Below are 18,772 nucleotides of genomic sequence, written 5' to 3' on the forward strand. Positions count from 1 at the left end.
ATCATGACCTGAGCTGAAAGCAGATGCTCAACTGCTGAGCCACCCAGGCATCCCTTGTTCAGAAATTTCTTAATCTGCTTTTACCACCAGTCCCCGTGACCTTGGGCAAGTGACTGGATTCTGTCAGCCTCCAGTTCCTCATCTGCCAAATGGAAGCGAAAACACCCACCCAGCAGAGCTGGAAGATGAGAGATTGGCTCAGGGCCACCCCTGGCAAACACTTGTTCAACTTGCTAACAACCCTAAGTATATAAAAGTTAAAAGTGAGTGTTTCCCCATCCCACAGCCCATTGATAACTGTTAAACAGATGGGGTAAGTATGCTTCCAGAATTTTTCTCTCTATATACAAAAAAATATGTACATATATAATTTTGTTAATAAAAATGAGATCATGCCACAACGTACAGATTGTTCTGCTACGTGCATTTTTTCAGTTACTATGTCACGGGCACCCTTCCATCTGGGTATATACACTAGGATCTACAAATTTCATTTTTAGAGGCTATATAGCATTTCTTGGTTTCTTAACCACTTTTCTACTGGACATAGATTATTTCTAGCTTTTCCATTATTACACAGAGTAAATGCCAATTCCAGGAAGCTTCAGGAGGCCCATTATAGGGCATTAGTTCAATTACTTGTTTTCAAAGCAAGTTCTTTTTTATCTTTTCATTTGGTTTTCATAGAAACCTTACTGGAGAGGTGATAACCCCATTTACAACAAGGAAAATGAATTTGTCCAGAGGGACAAACTGCCCAAGGATCCCACGAATTATAGAAGAGGGGCCCTGGGACATTCCCCTGGGGTTTTGTTTGTCATGCTTCCAGAGCAGGGGCCAGGCAGGTGATGCAAGTGAGTGGAAAGGAGGCCAATCTAAGATGACAAGTGACACTTGGCCTCAGTGTCAAGGCAGGAGAAGCGTGGGAGTAAGTTGGGTTCTGTAACATGCAGAATCCCAGGGCCCAGTTTGCTTGAGCCTCTAGTCTCCAGGAGAAGCAGGAAATTCAGAGTTTTGTGTGAAATCTTCCAAATGTAGCCCACCGACATAGAGATCTTCAGGACTCACATGCCAGATTGAGACACTGAGACACCTGCTTCAGGCCCAAATTTAGATATTCTACTTTTGATTATAAAACAGGAGTCTAACGTGAGGAATGTAGCTGGTACCGCACACAGAAGGCATTTGGTAGAATCTTCTGGGCCCCTTGCTTCATACCACCCAGGGAAGTTAAGGGGCCCAGAAAAGGCCATTTCATTTTGTGACTCATCAGTCCACCTTGCAGGGGCCTTTGTCTATCTCCACTGCTGGGCACTCATGATCGAGACTTGACTCTTGAGCCTCTGCTTAGCCTTCACTGTATATATTTCTTCCACCTCCACTCTGACCAGACCTTTGGCTAAGGTTCCCAGGTAACTTGTGTGTCAGGTAAAGATCACTGTGAATTCTGAAAATCTGTGTCCCATTCCCCTTTACTTTTCCCCCTCTCTCCTTCCTCCTTTCTGGGACAGTATCTTGGTTAAGAGTGGGACCCGTAGGGTCACATTACTCAGATCCAGTCCTTGTTCTGTCTCTCTAGCTGTGTGGTCTTGGACAGGTCATGTTACTGCCCAGTGCCTCAGTTTCTTTATTTGTAAGCTGGAGGAAATGCTTAGCTCGGGAAATGTTAGATGTGGTCATCTGTTGGTCTCTCACTTTGCCAGGGACTGGGCAGGTGCTCAAGATATAACGACCATCACAGCCCTTGCCCTAACGGAGCATGACCTTGATCTAAGTGTGTGCAGTAGTCAGCAAAGAGCTGACTCTAGGGCGGGGAACCTTTCTCCTGTCAAGTGTTCAAGTTTTGAGATCATCTGAGTTCCTAGGTACCCAAGAGGCTCCCAGACTCCTTTGGGGGCACGGATGCAGGTGCCCGTGTCCTTTCCTTCCTGTCAGACTTGGGTCTGGAGTGTGGAGTGGGAGAGAATCTGATAGATCTTCAGCATTTTCCCTGTGGGCCCCGCTTCCTTCCCCTCTGGAGGTTAACATTCACCAAAGACCCACCCTCCCAGATGAGAGGAAGATCCCAGTCACCTCTCCATTGCCAGTGGCTCCCTGACTGGCTACTGCAACTCTCCCTCTCGCCCCCTTTCCCAGCTTCCTGTGGTGGGGGTTCAAGAGCACGTCCCCCCGGGGGTTCCTGGTAGCTTTGCCTAAGTCCCATGGGTTTACTCCTAAATCCCTTCCACTTCTGCTGAGCTGTGACCCTGAGCTGGCTCCAGACTGCCCTTCTCTGGACCTGCTTTGCTCACCGTGAACAGGAAGTCATCTCTGCCTGGGCTGGGGCAGGACGTAGCAAATCGGCTGTGAAGCCTGCAGCAGTTGCCTTAAATTTCCAAATTAGACTTTTGTTCCTCCCCCTTTTCCCCATTCATTCATTCAGCATGTTTATTGAGTGACCACGGTTGCCTGGCCTTGCTCTGGGGATGCAGTCAGTGGTGGACGAGATGGTCACTGTTCACACATTTGAGTAGAGGAAACAGATGTCAAGAAAATAACCTTATTGATGAATATAAAATTATAGAGAGAAGTCTCGTATCAGAATGGAATGTAATTCTCCATGAGAGTATAATAAGTAGATTCACCCTAACTAGAATGGAACTAAGCAGGATGGTGGGAGGCAGGGGAAAAGAAATCAGGAGATACAAAGGCCCTGGGGCAATTGTTGGCAATTCCTCAGAAGCTGAACGCAACAAAAATGAAAATAGGAAGATTTGTACATGCGTGTTCCTAGCACTGTTATTCTTTACAGCCAAAAAGTGAACCAGGGATCCCTGGGTGGCGCAGCGGTTTGGCACCTGCCTTTGGCCCAGGGCTCGATCCTGGAGACCCGGGATCGAATCCCACGTTGGGCTCCCGGTGCATGGAGCCTGCTTCTCCCTCTGCCTGTGTCTCTGCCTCTCTCTCTCTCTCTCTCTCTCTGTATGACTATCATAAATAAATAATAATAAAAAAAATTAATCTTAAAAAAAAAAAAAGTGAACCAAACCTCACGTGGTTCACCAAGGGATGGCTAAATAAAATGGTAGATCCATACATATAATGTATACTATTTAGCCACAAAAAGGAATGATGTACTGATTTATGTATGGATGAGCCTTGAAAATATGATGCCGGGATCCCTGGGTGGCGCAGTGGTTTGGCGCCTGCCTTTGGCCCAGGGCGCGATCCTGGAGACCCGGGATCGAATCCCACATTGGGCTCCCGGTGCATGGAGCCTGCTTCTTCCTCCTCCTGTGTCTCTGCCTCTCTCTCTCTCTCTGTGACTATCATAAAAAAAAAAGAAAGAAAGAAAAAAGAAAATATGATGCCAAGTGAAAGAAGCCAGTCACAGAAGACCACATATTGTATGATTGTATGTATATGAAATGTCCAAAAAATAGGTAATTCCCTGGAAAGTAGGTGGTGGTTGCGAGGTGTATTAGTTTGCTCAGGCTGCATAACAAAGTACCGCTGGAGTACATGGCTGGCTCAGTCAGGGGAGTGTGAGGCTCTTGATCTCAGGGTCGTGAGTTTGAGCCCCACATTGGGTGTAGAGATTGTCTAAATAAATAAACTTTAAAAACAAAACAAAATACCACTGAGTGGCTTAAGCAATAGGAATTTATTTTCTCACGGTTCCAGAGGTCAGAACTCAGAGATCAAGGTGTTACAAGGGTGGATTCCTTCTGAGGCCTCTTTCCTTGGCTTGTATGTGACTGTCTTTTTCCTATGTCTTCACTTGGTCTTACTTTGTGTGTCTGTGTCCTGAACTTAGGACACTAGTCATAGTGGATTAAGGCCCACCCTAATGACCTCATTTTACCTCTTTCAAGACAGTGTCTCCAACAACATCCCATCTGGGGGTTAATAATTCAACATATGAGCCTGGATGGCTCAATCAGTTAAGCGTCTGACTCTTGATATCCACTCAGGTCATGTTCTCAGGGTCATAAGATCAAGCCCTGTGTCAGGGTCCATGCTCAGCGGGGAATCTGCTTGAGATCCTGTCTCCCTCTCCCTCTCCCTCTGACCCCTGGCTCATGTGTGTGCTTTTTTGCTCTCTTGCTTTCTCTTTCTCTCTCTCAAATAATTGTTTTAAAAATAAAAAACATGGGGATCCCTGGGTGGCTCAGTGGTTTAGCGCCTGCCTTCGCCCCAGAGCATGATCCTGGAGACTCGTGATCGAGGCTTGTGTCGGGCTCCCTGCTCAGCAGGGGCCTACTTCTCCCTCTGTCTCTCCTCTACTCATTCTCTCTCTCAAATAAATAAGCAAAATCTTCTTAAAAATTCAACAAGGAGATCCCTGGGTGGCTCAGCAGTTTAGCTCCTGCCACCGGCTCAGGGCATATTCCTGGAGTCCCGGGATTGAGTCCCACATTGGGCTCCCTGCTGGGGCCTGCTTCTCCCTCTGCCTGTGTCTCTGCCTCTCTCTCTGTCTCTCTCTCTGTCTCTCACGAATAAATAAAATCTTTAAAAAAAAATAAAAATTCAACATATGAATCAGGGAGGACACCAATTCAACTATAACAGGAGGAATAGAGTGACTACTCATCAATATGGGGCTTTTTTTTCTAAGATTTTATTTATTTGTCACAACACAAGCAGGGGACGTGGCAGGCAGAGGGAGAGGGAGAAGCAGACTTCCTGCTGATCAGAGAGCCTGACGCAGGGACCTCCACCCCTGGATCCTGAGATCATGACCTGAGCCAAAGACAGACAGATGCTTAACCAACTGAGCCACCCAGGCGCCGCATTATGGGACTTCTTTCTGATGTGTGTAAATATTCTGGGATTAGTGGTAATTAGTGTACAAAAATTTTTAAAAGATTTTTATCTATTTATGAGAGACACAGAGGGAGAGAGAGAGAGAGAGAGAGAGAGAGAGGCAGAGACACAGGCAGAGAGAGAGGCAGGCTCCATGCAGGGAGCCTGATGTGGGACTCGATCCTGGAACCCTAGGATCACGCCCCGGGCCAAAGGCAGGCACTCAACCTCTGAGCCACCCAGGCGTCCTTCAGTGTACAAATTTGTGAATATACTAAAAACTGTCCACTCTGAAAGGATGACCTTTCCCCTGGGGAAAGAAGGGGCCTGGTCCTCAACAACTTCTTGCTAGATACATCTCCAAAGGCAAGGGAAACAAAGGCAAAAACAAACTATTGGGACTTCATCAAAATAAAAAGCTTTTGCTCAGCAAAGGAAACAATCAACAAAACCAAAGACAACGGACAGAATGGGAGAAGATTATTGCAAATGACATATCAGTTAAAGGGCTAGTATCCAAAATCATAAAGAACTTATAAAACAAATTTATCAAACCCAAAGAACAAATAATCCAGTCAAGAAATGGGCAGAAGACACGAGCAGACGTTTCTCCAAAGAAGACATACAGATGGCCAACGGACATATGAAAAGATGCTCAACTTCACTCATCATCAGGGAAATACAAATCAAAACTACAATGAGATACCACCTCACACCAGTCAGAATGGCTCAAATGAACAAATCAGGAAACAACAGATGTTGGTGAGGATGGGGAGAAAAGGCAACCTTGGTACACTGTTGGTGGGAATGCAAGCTGGTACAGCCAACTGAAAAACAGTACGGAAGGCCCTCAAAAATTTGAAAATAGAGCTACCCTATTCTGGGTAGGGTATGTCAATACTGGGTATTTACCCCAAAGATACAGATGTAGTGAAATGATGGGACACCTGCATCCCAATGTTTATAGCACCAATGTCCACCGTGGCCAAACTATGGAAAGAGCTCAGATGTCCATCAACAAATGAATGGATAAAGAAGATGTGGTGTATACATACAATGGAATATTACTCAGTCATCAAAATATGAAATCAAGTCAATCAGAGAAAGACAATCATCATATGATCTCGCTCATGTGGAATTTAAGAAATAAAACAGAATCATAGGGGAAGAGAGGAAAAACTGAAACAAGACAAATCAGAGAAGGAGACAAACTGTAAGACACTCTTAATCATAGGTAGGAAACAAATAGGTTTGTTGGAGGGGAGGAAGGTGGGGGGACAGAGTAACTGGGTGATGGACATTAGGAGGGCATGTGATGGAATGAGCACTGGGTGTTATATAGTGATGACTGAAAAGTCACTGATCTCTACCTCTGCAACCAATTAACACATTATATGTTAACTAATTGAATTTATTTTTTAAAGATTTATCTAAAAAAAAAATAAAGATTTATCTATTTATTTATGATAGAGATAGAGAGAGAGAGAGAGGCAGAGAACACAGGAGGAGGGAAAAGCAGGCTCCATGTCAGGAGTCTAACGCAGGACTCGATCCCGGGACTCCAGGATCGTGCCCTGGGCCCAAGGCAGGCGCCAAACTGCTGAGCTACCCAGGGATCCCCTAATTGAATTTAAATTAAAAAAATTTTTTAATTAAAAAAAAAGAAGGGGGCTTCTGTCACAGAGTGGAAGGAGAAAAACTGAGGGAGATAGAGCTGGTGGGGTTGGCAGAGCCCTATTACCTAGGGCCTTTCAACACTAGAAGCCCCCATATTTCAAGAGTCTGCTCCCTGCATAAGACACTTCTCCACAGTGTCTGGCATTAAAAGTCACTGTTAGGCACCCTTTCAAGCTGAGATGGAGATGGGAATTGGGATGCTTCTTAACCCTTCAGGGATCAACTCCTGTCCCTGGTGGGTGGTATGCTATGGAGCAGTTGGACACAGCTTGGGGGTGACCTCCTGCTGTTCTATGTCCTCTCCAGCTAGTTCATTCATTCTAATCCACTGAGGTGGGTACCAGCACTCTCTTGCCCACAGTCACATGGCCCACACAGCTAGTAAATGGCAGAGTCAGTCTGGCTCCAGGGTGCATGCTGTCCCCACTATCCTGTGCTGTCTCATAGCACCCCTCTGGGTCAGGCTCTATTAGCCTGTTGTTCTCTTCATTTCAGATGAAGAAGCTGAGGAACAGAGAGGTGAATGACCTGGCTTGGGTCATACTGTGAGTGTGGATGAGATGTTGGGTGTGGTGTGGGTGTGCATATGGAGGATTGATCCTGGTCCCCAGTGCCCAGCGAATCCCAGAAACAAAGCCTGGGGAGGAGTAGGTCTGGGGGGAAGGTTGTGATGGGTGGGGGTATGCAGGGCTCAGGGCTGGCCACCCGCCTCACTTCATCCCTGCTTCCTCCAGGCCCTCAGCCTGTCCCTGGAGGCGGCTCCTCGGCCAGGCCACAGGGAGGGCCTGCAGGGCCAAGGAGGCAGGGCCAGTGTCAGAGGCCCCGAGAAGACACCCAAGGTTGAGGGGGAGCAGGGAGCAGGGTGCCTGCATCCTGGGGAAGCCACCTCCCAGCCTGGGTGGGGGGGTGCGGCAGAGGCCCGCGTGACACTGTAGCTGACATTCCTCAGCGGCCACGTGGCCCCAACTGGCAGGAACAGCTGCGGACTGGGGCCGGACAAGCCTTGTTCCCAGGGTGGCGCCCGCTCTCCATCTAGGCCCCTTCTGGGCCCCTGCCTGGCGCCGCTGTCCTCCCTGGGGCTCCGTGGGCAGCTGGCACTGTGGTCTGCGCCATGAACGCCTAGAAGCCGGGAGCGCCCAGGGTCTCTCCCTCCTCGTGCGGTGCAGGGCTCTGCGAGGATGGGGCAGGACCAGACGAAGCAGCAGATCGAGAAGGGGCTCCAGCTGTACCAGTCCAATCAGACCGAGAAGGCGCTGCACGTGTGGATGAAGGTGCTGGAGAAGAGCGCCGACCTCGTGGGGCGCTTCCGCGTGCTGGGCTGCCTGGTGACGGCGCACTCGGAGATGGGCCGCTACAAGGAGATGCTGAAGGTGGGCCCGGGCTGCCCACCCTCCTGGCTCCTCACGCTCCCCTGCGTCCCCCTGGCTAGCAGCCCAGCCCCGCAGGGGGCTCCCAGACCCGTCGAAGGCCCTTGGGCCTTGAACTTCTGTGTGACACGGAGACGGAGCTTCTGGGCTTCAGGGCTCGGCAATGGCCAGGCCCCGCCTGGGAAGCTAGCTTCCAGCCTTCCTGTTTGGGCTCCGGGTTTGAGGCTGCGGGTAGGTGGGTGGGTGGGTGGCCCAGGAAGGCCGGGGGCGAAAGCTGAAGGGTCTGTGTTTGGCTCCAGGGCTGATGCTCCTGGCCTGTGGCTGGGGAACAGAGAGCTCATCTGAGGCCTTGGCTGGAAGCTCTGGGTCCGAGGCCTTGGCTGCGAGGCGGGGAGGAGGCCCGGTCTGAGGCCTGGAGCCCAGGCTGACCGCTCCTGCCCTTGCCCCCGGGCAGTTCGCTGTGGTGCAGATCGACACGGCTCGGGAGCTGGAGGATGCCGACTTCCTTCTGGAGAGCTACCTGAACCTGGCACGCAGCAACGAGAAGCTGTGTGAGTTCCACAAGACCATCTCCTACTGCAAGACTTGCGTCGGCCTGCCCGGCACCAGGGCGGGCGCCCAGCTCGGAGGCCAGGTCAGCCTGAGCATGGGCAATGCCTTCCTGGGCCTCAGCCTCTTCCAGAAGGCACTGGAGAGCTTCGAGAAGGCCCTGCGCTACGCCCACAACAATGACGATGCCATGCTCGAGTGCCGCGTCTGCTGCAGCCTGGGCAGCTTCTATGCCCAGGTCAAGGTAGGCCTCGGGCCCAGGGGGTGGGCAGGGGAGGGCTCGGGTCCCCTGACACCCTCCTGTGAGTCACACTCCCCATTCAAGACCGTACTCAGTCCTCCCACATAGGAGAGTCTGAGAGGGAAGACTCACCCAGGAAGGTGCAGACTTACCGGGAAGGGCAGAGCCAGCATTCAAACCTTGGTCTGTCTGCCCTCTGGGGGACCAGGAGGCTCCTTGTGAGGACTGGCCATGAACCTGTACTGCCATGTGTTTGCTGTGTGGTCTTGCACATGGCACCTCTCATCTTGGAGCCTTGGTAGGCACATCTATACAATGAGGGAGAACAGGGCCCACTGTCCAGCACAGTTGTTAAGGATTCATTCATCAAGTATTTATTGACTGTTTACTCTATGCCGTGCTGCTCTGTTGGCTTGGGATGCAAGCAGTGAAAATAACAGCAAAGCCCCTGGCCATGTAAAGCTTGCATTCTAGAAAAAGTCAAATATAATCAGTAACTCAATCACACAGCGCTCTAGAAAGTGCTTAGGAGAAAGTGGGAAAGGGGGTGGGAAGTGCCGAGGATGGGGTGTTACAACTTCAAATAGAATGACTGGAAGGCCTCGGAGAGGTGTTATCAGTCTGATGGTTGGAAGCAGATGAGAGGGTGAGCCATGCAGAAAACTGGTAAAAGCCTGAAACAGAGACAACAGCAAAAGCAAAACTCTGCCCTGGGTGGGGGGAGTGGGGCATAGCTGGCCTATTCTAGGGACTACGGAGGCCAGCATTGCTGTCACAGGTGTGGGACAAGGGGGTGGGAGGTGGTGAGAACCAAGGGGGCGGGGGGAGAAGGCAGATGGAGAGTGGACAGAGGAGCCAGAGACCACAGGCTTATTTCTGGTCCAGTGTTTGTTTGGCCAGGACCCTAGGCATCCAGGCTGCCCTTGGCCCACGGGGGATGTTGATGCCTGGCACACAGTATATGCTTAATAAACCTGGGGGTAGATAGGTGTGCAAATGCTGATGAATCAAAGGTGAGGTGCGAGCAAATGAGAATCATTTGCTCGCAAATGAGAGTCATCCAGGATGCCACCGAGGATTTTGTTTTCAGCAACCAGACGTAGGAAGAACCCACTCAGTGAGATTTGAAAAATGGGAGAGGGATGGAGTGTTTTAAGATCTTTTTTTTTTTTTAAGATTTTATTTATTTATTCATGAGAGACACAGAGAGAGAGGCAGAGACACAGTCAAAGGGAGAAGCAGGCTCCAGGCAGAGACCCCAGAGCGGGACTTGATCCTGGGACTCCAGGATCATGCCCTGAGCCGAAGGCAGACGCTTAACTGCTGAGTCACGCAGGCGTCCCCAAATCTTTTTTATTATGAAGACAATTAACCATACAGGAAAAAAGAATAATATAATGAATCTCCATATCCCCACCATTTAGATTGAACAATTATTAATATTACCCATATATGACACCGTATTTTAACTGAAGTGTTGTGACATGAAATTATAGACATCATGATACTTTACCCCAAAGTAGTTCAGTATGCATCTCTGAAAGAAAAAAAAGATATTTTCTTATATAAGGATACTTTCTTATGTAATCACAGTTATCTCTTAAATATCTCTGCTTATCCTGAAAACACGCCTCTACCCTCTGCTTCTAGAAATTGGAACACAAACAAGAGGCACACGTGCAGTGGGCATTATGTCTCTTAAGTCTCTTTCAGTAGGAGATTTCTCTCCTCCCCTTTATTTTCCATGATTTATCCAACAAGGGGATGGATTGCCCTAGAACGTACTTCATCTCATTGTCCCCTTGCTTCTGCAAGGAGTCATGTGACTGGGGTTTTGTGGGGTTTTTTCCTCCCCTCTGCTCCCTGTGAACGGGAACTCAGTGACCAGGGAAGACTCGGGTCACACTGTTTTGGTAAGAAGACTGTGTCAGCGCTGCTCGGAGCTTCATGTTGCATCACATCCCATATGGGGACAATGACCTGATCCCTTGGTTTTAGGGTTTGTGTTTGTCCTTTTGTGACCAGGAGGTGAACTTGGAGGGAGGTGACTTCTGGCTTCCTGTGAATGTTCAGTTCTGTGGCCACAGTTTCCACTGGGCAGATTTAGTGTCCAGTGATGTTTCTTGCCTGCATCAGTTCTTCTATTTCAACTGAAGGGAATGGCGATTTCCAAGTCCTACCATTCTTCTACAGTTGTTGGCTGGATTTTTCTGTAAGGAAGAACTGTCCTCCATCAAATGGGCTAGTTAGCTCCTCTGAAATGCAGTTCCTGCATAAAAGGCATAAATATTTCTTCCTTTCCTTTCCTTTATTTATTTTTTTAAAGATTTTACTTATTTATTTGAGAGAGAAAGAGCATGAGGATGAGCGAGGGAGGGGGCAGAGGGAGAAGCAGGCTCTCCCCTAAGCAGGAAGCCCAATGTGGGGCTTGATCCTAGGACCCTGGGATCACAATCTGAGCCGAAGGTAGATGCTTAACTGGCTGAGGCATCCAGGCATCCCTCGCTTCCTTTAATTATCACTTTGATGATGAGGAGTTGAAGTTATGCCCGCCTTCAATGATCATACTTACTTGTTTTACTTTCTTCTTTTTGAGTATCGCTATGAAATCTTGGATTTTTAAAATATTCAGTATTCTTCAGTTTTGTTTTTTTTGTTGTTTTAAGATTTTATTTATTCATGAGAGACACAGAGGGAAAGGCAGAGACATAGGCAGAAGCAGGCTCCTTGAGGGGAGCCTGATGCGGGACTCGATCCCAGGACCCTGGGGATCACAACCTGAGCCAAAAGCAGACAATCGCTGAGCCACCCCAGTGCCCCTAGTACTCTTCAGTTAATTGTAATGTTGTTTTTTCTGATGCTCAAAATATCTTGACTTTAGCTAATGGTATTCCTTCGATATAACTCCTGTGTCCTTTCGACGAGACTTTATTTAGACATTGAAAGTGTTCTTATTTTCTGGAACAATAAACTATCCCAGGCTCATTTTGTATAGCCCCCACCCCGGACCTGAAATCAGCCATTTTTCTGGGCTTTTCTGGTGGGAAGTCATATTAAAGACCAAATGTGGGTTCTCAAGGTGCTCATTGCTACTGGGTTGTCATGGCTTCTAGATCTTTTTAGTTGCCAAGACAACTAAATTTATGCTGATATTTGCAATTCAAATCTAATGTTTCAGGATTTTCCTTAATTTATTTTAATCTTGATTCTCTTTTCTCCTAGACTGAAAATGTTGGCTTTTAGCAACATAATTACATATTTATTTTATCCTAAAAAATACACAAAATACTCTTTTCTGTGTGGTCATATTAGCATAATGCAACATAATACATGATGTAATAATATCTTATAGCATTATATTTTAATATTATATTGTGTTATATTATAATAACTATAATTAAACTTATAATTAATTATATTAATATGATGATATAGTTAGGGCTATTTATTTCCATTTTCTATCTTTAGGGGTTTTTTTAAGATTTTTTTTTTAATTTGAGAGAGAGAGAACAAGCAGTGGGGAGGGGCAGAGGGAGAGAGAGAGAGAGAGAGTAAAAAAGAGAGAGAGAAGCAGACTACCCACTAAGCAGGGACCCAAAGTGGGGCTCGATCCCAGGAGATGGGGATCATGACCTAAGCCAAAGGCAGAGGCTTAACTAGCTGAGGCACTCAGGTGCCTCTATCTTTGGGGTTTTTAAAAAATTAAAGTATTTTGAATATTTAGAACATTTACATGGCTTCAAATTAAAAACATACATTGGGAGACACCTGGGTGGCTCAGCGGTTGGGCGCCTGCCTTCAGCTCAGGTTGTGATTCTGGGATCCGGGATCGAGTCCCACGTCGGGCTCCCTGCATGGAGCCTGCTTCTCCCTCTGCCTGTGTCTCTGCCTCTGTGTGTGTGTGTGTGTGTGTGTGTGTGTGTGTGTGTGTGTGTGTCTCATGAATAAATAAATAAATCTTAAAAAAAAAAAAACATACATTGGCAAGGGGCACTGGGCTGGCTTAGTTGGTGGAACGTGCGACTCTTGGTCTCAGGGTCGTGAGGTCCAGCCCCGTGTAGGGCATAAAGATTACTTAAGTAAATAATTTTTTTAACTATGTAACAGAATTTGTGAAGAACAGATTTTTATTGGCGTTATTGGGAGTTCTCTTTTGGTCATATTAACTTGGAGATGCCTATTGGATATTAAGTAGAAGATCAAATAGATTTTCTAAGAGAAAGAATGGAGCAATGGGGCTTAGCTGAAGGAGACATGAGGTCTGAAGAAGATTGATTTGATTTTTTTTAAAAAAGATTTTATATATTTATTTATTTGACAGAGAGAGAGAGAGAGCATGCACAAGCAGGGGGAATGGTAGGCAGAGGGAGAGGGAGAAGCAGACTTCCTGAGATTTCTTTTTTTCTTTTTTATTTTTTTTAAAGATTTTATTTATTTATTCATAGACAGAGAGAGAGAGAGAGAGAGAGAGAGAGGCAGAGACACAGGCAGAGGGAGAAGCAGGCTCCATGCAGGGAGCCCGATGTGGGACTTGATCCTGGGTCTCCAGAATCACACCCCAGGCTGCAGGCGGCGCCAAACCGCTGCGCCACCAGGGCTGCCCTCTTTTTTTATTTTTTAATGAGGTAATAAATGCCAGAATATGTTTGTAGGATGATGGGAATGATTGAGCCCAAGGAGATGGGGGATGTGTCCAGAGCCCCCATGGAGGGGCTCACACCTGTTGGAGCAGGGAGTCCTCCATGGTGGCAGGAAGGAGGCAGAGTGATCCATCTCGTGGATTTGGTGGAGAAGAGTCCTTTTCTGACTTTCTTCTGTTTTCCCTGTGGAGTGATGAAGCAAGGTCATCAGCTGAGATCCAGCAGGTAGAAAGAGTATTTGGAGGTGTGAGGAGAACGAAGGGATGAAGGAATGATTTCACTGCCCCAGTGAGTCTGTTCCGATGTTCTTTGGGGCTGACAATCAGTCACTGAGCCTTTGGGAAGCACCTGCTGCTGGGTACTGGGGGGCAGACACTACTGGGGGTGTGGTACCCCTTTTTGTGTGTCTCTGAAGATAAAAGGGGCCCAACTGGGAGTAAGTGAGAAGCCAACTGTATTTTCTTGCCTTCTCATTCATTCCTTCATTCAACAAATATTCATTGTGCATCTACAAAGTGCTAAGAACTGTGCTAGGCTCTTGGGCTACATCAGCAAACTGGATGAAAATTCCTATGTCTGTGGAGCCCACACCCTTTCAGTGGCTGTTCCCTCTGCCTGGATCCCTTTTCCTTGGATACATGAATGAATGAGTGAACACCGGCAGGGACTATGGGTACCCACTATGGGTTGATGGAGACGCCAGGCCCTGGAGCCCCTGACTTGGGCATCCTGCCATTCACAGTGCCCCTTCTTGTCCCACCTCCTCCCTGTGTCCCCCGCAGGACTACGAGAAAGCCCTGTTCTTCCCCTGCAAGGCCGCAGAGCTCGTTAGCGACTATGGCAAAGGCTGGAGCCTCAAGTACCGGGCCATGAGCCAGTACCACATGGCTGTGGCGTACCGCCTGCTGGGCCACCTGGGCAGCGCCATGGAGTGTTGTGAGGTGGGGCAGGAGGGAAGGCGGGCAGGTAGAGGGTGGTGGTATGGGCTAAGGGGTCCTCCTTCCACATCAGGCCACTTAGGGTCCCAAGATTTGCCTGTAGCCCCCTTCTCCAAGAGCCCCCGAAGGATGTGTTTGTTCTGCCCACCTCTCTGCTCCCTTCCAGTCCATTCTCAGGGGAGAGGGCTTCCTTCTGCCTCCACCCACACACATCCTCTGTGGGTTGCTTTAAATTGGAAGAGAGCCAGTCTCTGGAGTTCCACTGACCTGGGCTCAAATCCTAGCATTGCCACTTATGAGCCAGGTGACCTTTGATCAAGTCACTTCTGCTCTCTGAACCTGTGTCCACTTCTCTGGGCGTTGTGAGACCTCACTGGTTTCATGTGCAGGGCTTCGATGCCATGCTAGGTGTATTGGATAGGGTGATCTCTGGGATGCCCTGTCAGAGGGTCTCACTGGAATGACACCCTGGTGGGTGGGTGGGGGCAGATGGGCAGGCTGGAGCAACCAGGTTCCCTTCACAGGAATCTATGAAGATTGCACTGCAGCACGGGGACCGGCCACTCCAGGCACTCTGCCTGCTGTGTTTTGCTGACATCCACCGGAGCCGTGGGGACCTGGAGGTGAGGCCACTGGGGTACAGAGGGAGGGGTTGCAGGCCTGGCCCAGTCTGATCGCACCTTCCCACCTGGCTGTGCAGACAGCCTTCCCCAGGTACGACTCTGCCATGAGCATCATGACTGAGATTGGAAACCGCCTGGGGCAGGTGCAGGTGCTGCTGGGAGTGGCCAAATGCTGGATAGCCAGGAAAGCACTGGACAAGGTGAGGTCGGGCCCTTTCCTATACCCCCCCGCTCTCTCCACTGCTCCTATTTGCAGCCAGTAGGTCAGCCAAAAGTCTGTGGGGCTGGCTGGTCCTGGGCAGAACTCTTCCAGACATTTTGTCTAACATCAGCTTCACCTGAATCCCATAAGGTGAGTACATTCCAAGTTATTTTCCAGACTCAGAAAAGGCTCACGACGTGCCCAGACCCACAACTACTAAAGAGCCAGAGCTGGGTTTGAACTCAGGATGCGTTAACTGCTTTCCTGATTTCACAACACCCAATGAGACAGGAATAGTCTTCCCATTCTGTATCTGAGTAAACTGAAGGAGCAGGTAACTTGCCCACACTGTGGCTCTGTGACTGGGCTCCAGCCTCCTTTTGCTACCTTCTCAGGCAGGGCAGCTGCCCAGCCATGCTGCCCTCCTCAAGCCCGCCCTTCCCTGCCCCTTCCCTTCCCCTTCCCTTCCTGTGAGCCAAGGCCTCTGCCAGAGAACTCTGCCCGTAGCCCTGGCCTATGCTTGCCTTCTAGGCTCTGGATGTCATCGAGAAAGCCCAGGACCTGGCAGAGGAAGTGGGGAACAAGGTCAGACCTGATTCTGTCTTCTGGGTCTGGAGTCAAGAGGCCAAGGTGGGATCTTGGGTGTGTGGGAAGGGCTACCCTGAGCCTGCACATGCCCTGAGCTCTTCTAGATCTCCAGGGGCTGCCACCACCCATTCCCAGACCCTGGCTGTTTCTCTTCCACCCACAAAGCACTTTGGAGGGCAGGGCAAGAAATCCGTAGCTCAGAGGACGTCAGAATTCCTCAGAGCTTCTTGATAGTCATTAGAACTCCTAACAGTGGGTCCAGTCACTAAGAGCTGGGTACACTCAGGTGCTTCTAGGTATTGGTCCCAGTCCTCACCGTCTCCCTGCGAGGTGAGCGCAAGCCCCATTTTTAGAGTTAAGGCAAGTGAGGCTCAGTGGGTTACTCCAGGTCTCACACTTTGTACCTGGTCTGTCTTAACTCTAAAGCCCGCATTCCTCCCATAGTGTATGTGGCCTCTCAATTTTAGGTTTAGTATCCAAACCTTTAAATTTTGAAAATAAGCTCAGTGTTACTTGAGGTCTTCTAGAAAATATAAATTTCTCTGGGATCCAGTGCACAGCACAACTAAAACGCCAAATTTTAAAAAAGATTTTTATTTATTTACTTGAGAGAGAGAGAGTGAGAAAGAGCACAAGCCAGGAGGAGGGGCAGAGGGAGAGGGAGAAGTAGGCTCCTCACTGAGCAGAGCCCGATGCAGGGCCTGATCCCAGGACCCCGAGATCATGACCTAAGCCGAAGGCAGATGCCCAACAGACTGAGCCACCCAGTTGCCCCTAAAATGCCAAATATCTTTATTTTTGGATAGATTATAGCTGCTCAGTTTTACCCAAGTATCTCAGGTTGGTCACAGATGCCAATGAGCTGTTTGTTATGTGTATTCAATTAACAAAAACAGAAGAGCAAATTCATTCTTATGGAATCAGTGCAGCAGATCTGGTCAATAAAATTCTTCAAAAACATGGGGTTCCTAGGTAGTTCTAGGGGTGAAGACTGCTTACTTCACCCATCCTTTCATTCTGCATGAGGGGAAACCAAGGCCCAGAGGGCAGGACGTTTCTCCTAGGCCCATCAGCCAGCCAAGAGCACCGCCAGGACCAGACCCTGTGTGTACTGACGGCTCAGTGGTCCTTCGGGGGCCACTTCTCGGGCTGGGCAAGGAGGGAGGCTCACTGGGACTGACTTGGTCTTGTCCCCTATGCCCGCTCTCTGCTCCCCACTGGCCCCAGCTAAGCCAGCTCAAGCTGCACTGCCTGAGCGAGAGCATCTACCGCAGCAAGGGGCTGCAGCGGGAGCTGCGTGCCCATGTCGTGCGCTTCCATGAGTGTGTGGAGGAGACTGAGCTCTACTGCGGGCTGTGTGGCGAGTCCATAGGTGAAAGGAACAGCCGGCTGCAGGCCCTGCCCTGCTCGCACATCTTCCACCTCAGGTGAGGGCTCCTGGCTTGTGGGCAGGGGGCTCTGTGGGGTACGCTAGGGCCCCAGCTGGCCTAACCACAGTAGTAATGTTGAGCGTAGTGCTCCCTTCGTTCTAAGTGCTTCCCCTGTAATAAATAACTCCTTGAATCCTCCCAGCAGCCCTGTGAGGTGGCCATCACTATTCTTCCAAAGAGAATTCAGAGAGGCCCCTCAAAGGCCATGGGATTCAGACACCCAGGGCTAGACCTGCCTCAGGGCTGGGACAGGTACCATTCTCCATGCTGACCTCCTGACCTCCTAGAAGCCCCAGAACAGAGTACCAGGGGCAAGCAGGGCCACCAGGCCCTACCTTCTCCCTTGACGCCTTCCCAGATCCTGTAGAGGGGAGGGGTAGGGAGAGAGCCCAGGCCCAGGATGAAAGCATGGGTTCAGTAAATAAACCTTTCCTTTGCCTCGAAAGGTGCCTGCAGAACAACGGGACGCGGAGCTGCCCCAACTGCCGCCGCTCATCCATGAAGCCTGGCTTTGTGTGAGTCCCATCAGCAGTCCTGGGCTCCTGCTTCCCCTCCCCCTGCCCCTTCATCATGCCCAGGGCACCTGACTAGCCATACCTTGGATCCTGTTTACTCTTGGGGTAGCCGCCAGGACCTCCTCCAAACTCAGCCAGGGCCCAGGGCCTGCCCGCTGTTGCTCCTCCAGGCTCAGCTGACCTCCCTGCCTCTTTGTACTTTGCTCTTTATAGAAAAATAAACTGTTTGTACCTGACCCCAGCAATTCTGACTCTTTTTGCGGGTGTGCTGTGGCCAGCACAGGACAGCTTCTTCCCCAATTGGTCTTCTTGACTCTTGTCAGGCAACTCTAACAAGTGTGAGTTTGGGATCAGCAGCTCTTGTGCTGACAGCTGACTCACTGAACAACCCTGGACAAAGTCACTTAACTTTTATGATCGTCCATGCCCTTATCTAACATGGAGAATGATAGGAGTGCTTGCCTGGCTCAGTCAGTGGAGCGTGCAACTCTTGATCTTGGTGTCTTGAGTTCGAGCCCCACATTGGGCATAGAGCTTACTTTAAAATAAATAAATAGGGATGCCTGGGTGGCTCAGCAGTTGAGCGTCTGCCTTTGGCTCAGGGTGTGATCCGGGTCTCGAGATTGAGTCCTGCATTGGGCTCCCTACCGGGAGCCTGCTTCTCCCTCTGTGTCTCTGCCTGTGTCTCATGAATAAATAAATAAAATCTTTATAAATAATAAATGAATGAATGAATAAATAAATAATAAATGAAAAAATTGCGAATGATGATCCAATTGTCCACTGGGCAGGGCTGTTGAGAGGAGGGAAGAAATGCTGTTACTGGCAGAGCTGGTTTGCCAAACTGAGCAGCTGCAAATGCTGTTACTTAAAGAAATCTCTGCCTTCAACTGCTTCAAGAAAACCACGAGGCAGGTTCTCACCAAGTTTGCAGATTGTTTGTGAAGGCTCGGCTTAAAAGAAATGCTTGGTGGCTGACATGAAGTTCATTTTAAAGGTGCCCTGGGTCTCACCTCACAGTGATATGCAGAGGATCCTCCGGAGCAAAGGACGCAGATACAACAAAAATGGGTCTCATGATCCAGAGATCTGCCCTACTTCCTGAGATGACAAGAAACGAGTACAGATGTTGGTCATAATGTTTTTAATTGGAGAGGCTGTTGTCAATGGAGCTCATCCCACGTGGGCAGTTCTGTGGCGCTGCTCAAAAGTTAGCA

General features: G+C 49.1%; 2 protein-coding genes across 2 annotated transcripts in view; both read left to right on the forward strand.

The window, feature by feature from the left end:
- Positions 1–384, forward strand: part of CELF1 (CUGBP Elav-like family member 1) — an 88,837-nt gene extending 88,453 nt beyond the window's left edge. Inside the window, exon 18 of the transcript XR_005990557.1 lies at positions 91–384. The gene's annotated coding sequence lies outside the window, so the exon portion shown is untranslated. The remainder of the gene's footprint in view (positions 1–90) is intronic.
- A 6,884-nt stretch (positions 385–7,268) lies between these two features.
- Positions 7,269–17,796, forward strand: RAPSN (receptor associated protein of the synapse). Its single transcript, XM_041773196.1, has 8 exons — positions 7,269–7,832; positions 8,284–8,622; positions 14,042–14,200; positions 14,722–14,820; positions 14,898–15,020; positions 15,554–15,607; positions 16,838–17,037; positions 17,487–17,796. The coding sequence occupies exons 1-8, from the start codon at positions 7,641–7,643 to the stop codon at positions 17,557–17,559; spliced, it is 1,239 nt and encodes a 412-aa protein (XP_041629130.1). The 5' UTR covers positions 7,269–7,640; the 3' UTR covers positions 17,560–17,796.
- The last annotated feature ends 976 nt before the right edge of the window (positions 17,797–18,772 follow it).

Source organism: Vulpes lagopus, chromosome 11 (assembly GCF_018345385.1).
Source record: "Vulpes lagopus strain Blue_001 chromosome 11, ASM1834538v1, whole genome shotgun sequence".
Classification (NCBI taxonomy): Eukaryota; Metazoa; Chordata; class Mammalia; order Carnivora; family Canidae; genus Vulpes; species Vulpes lagopus.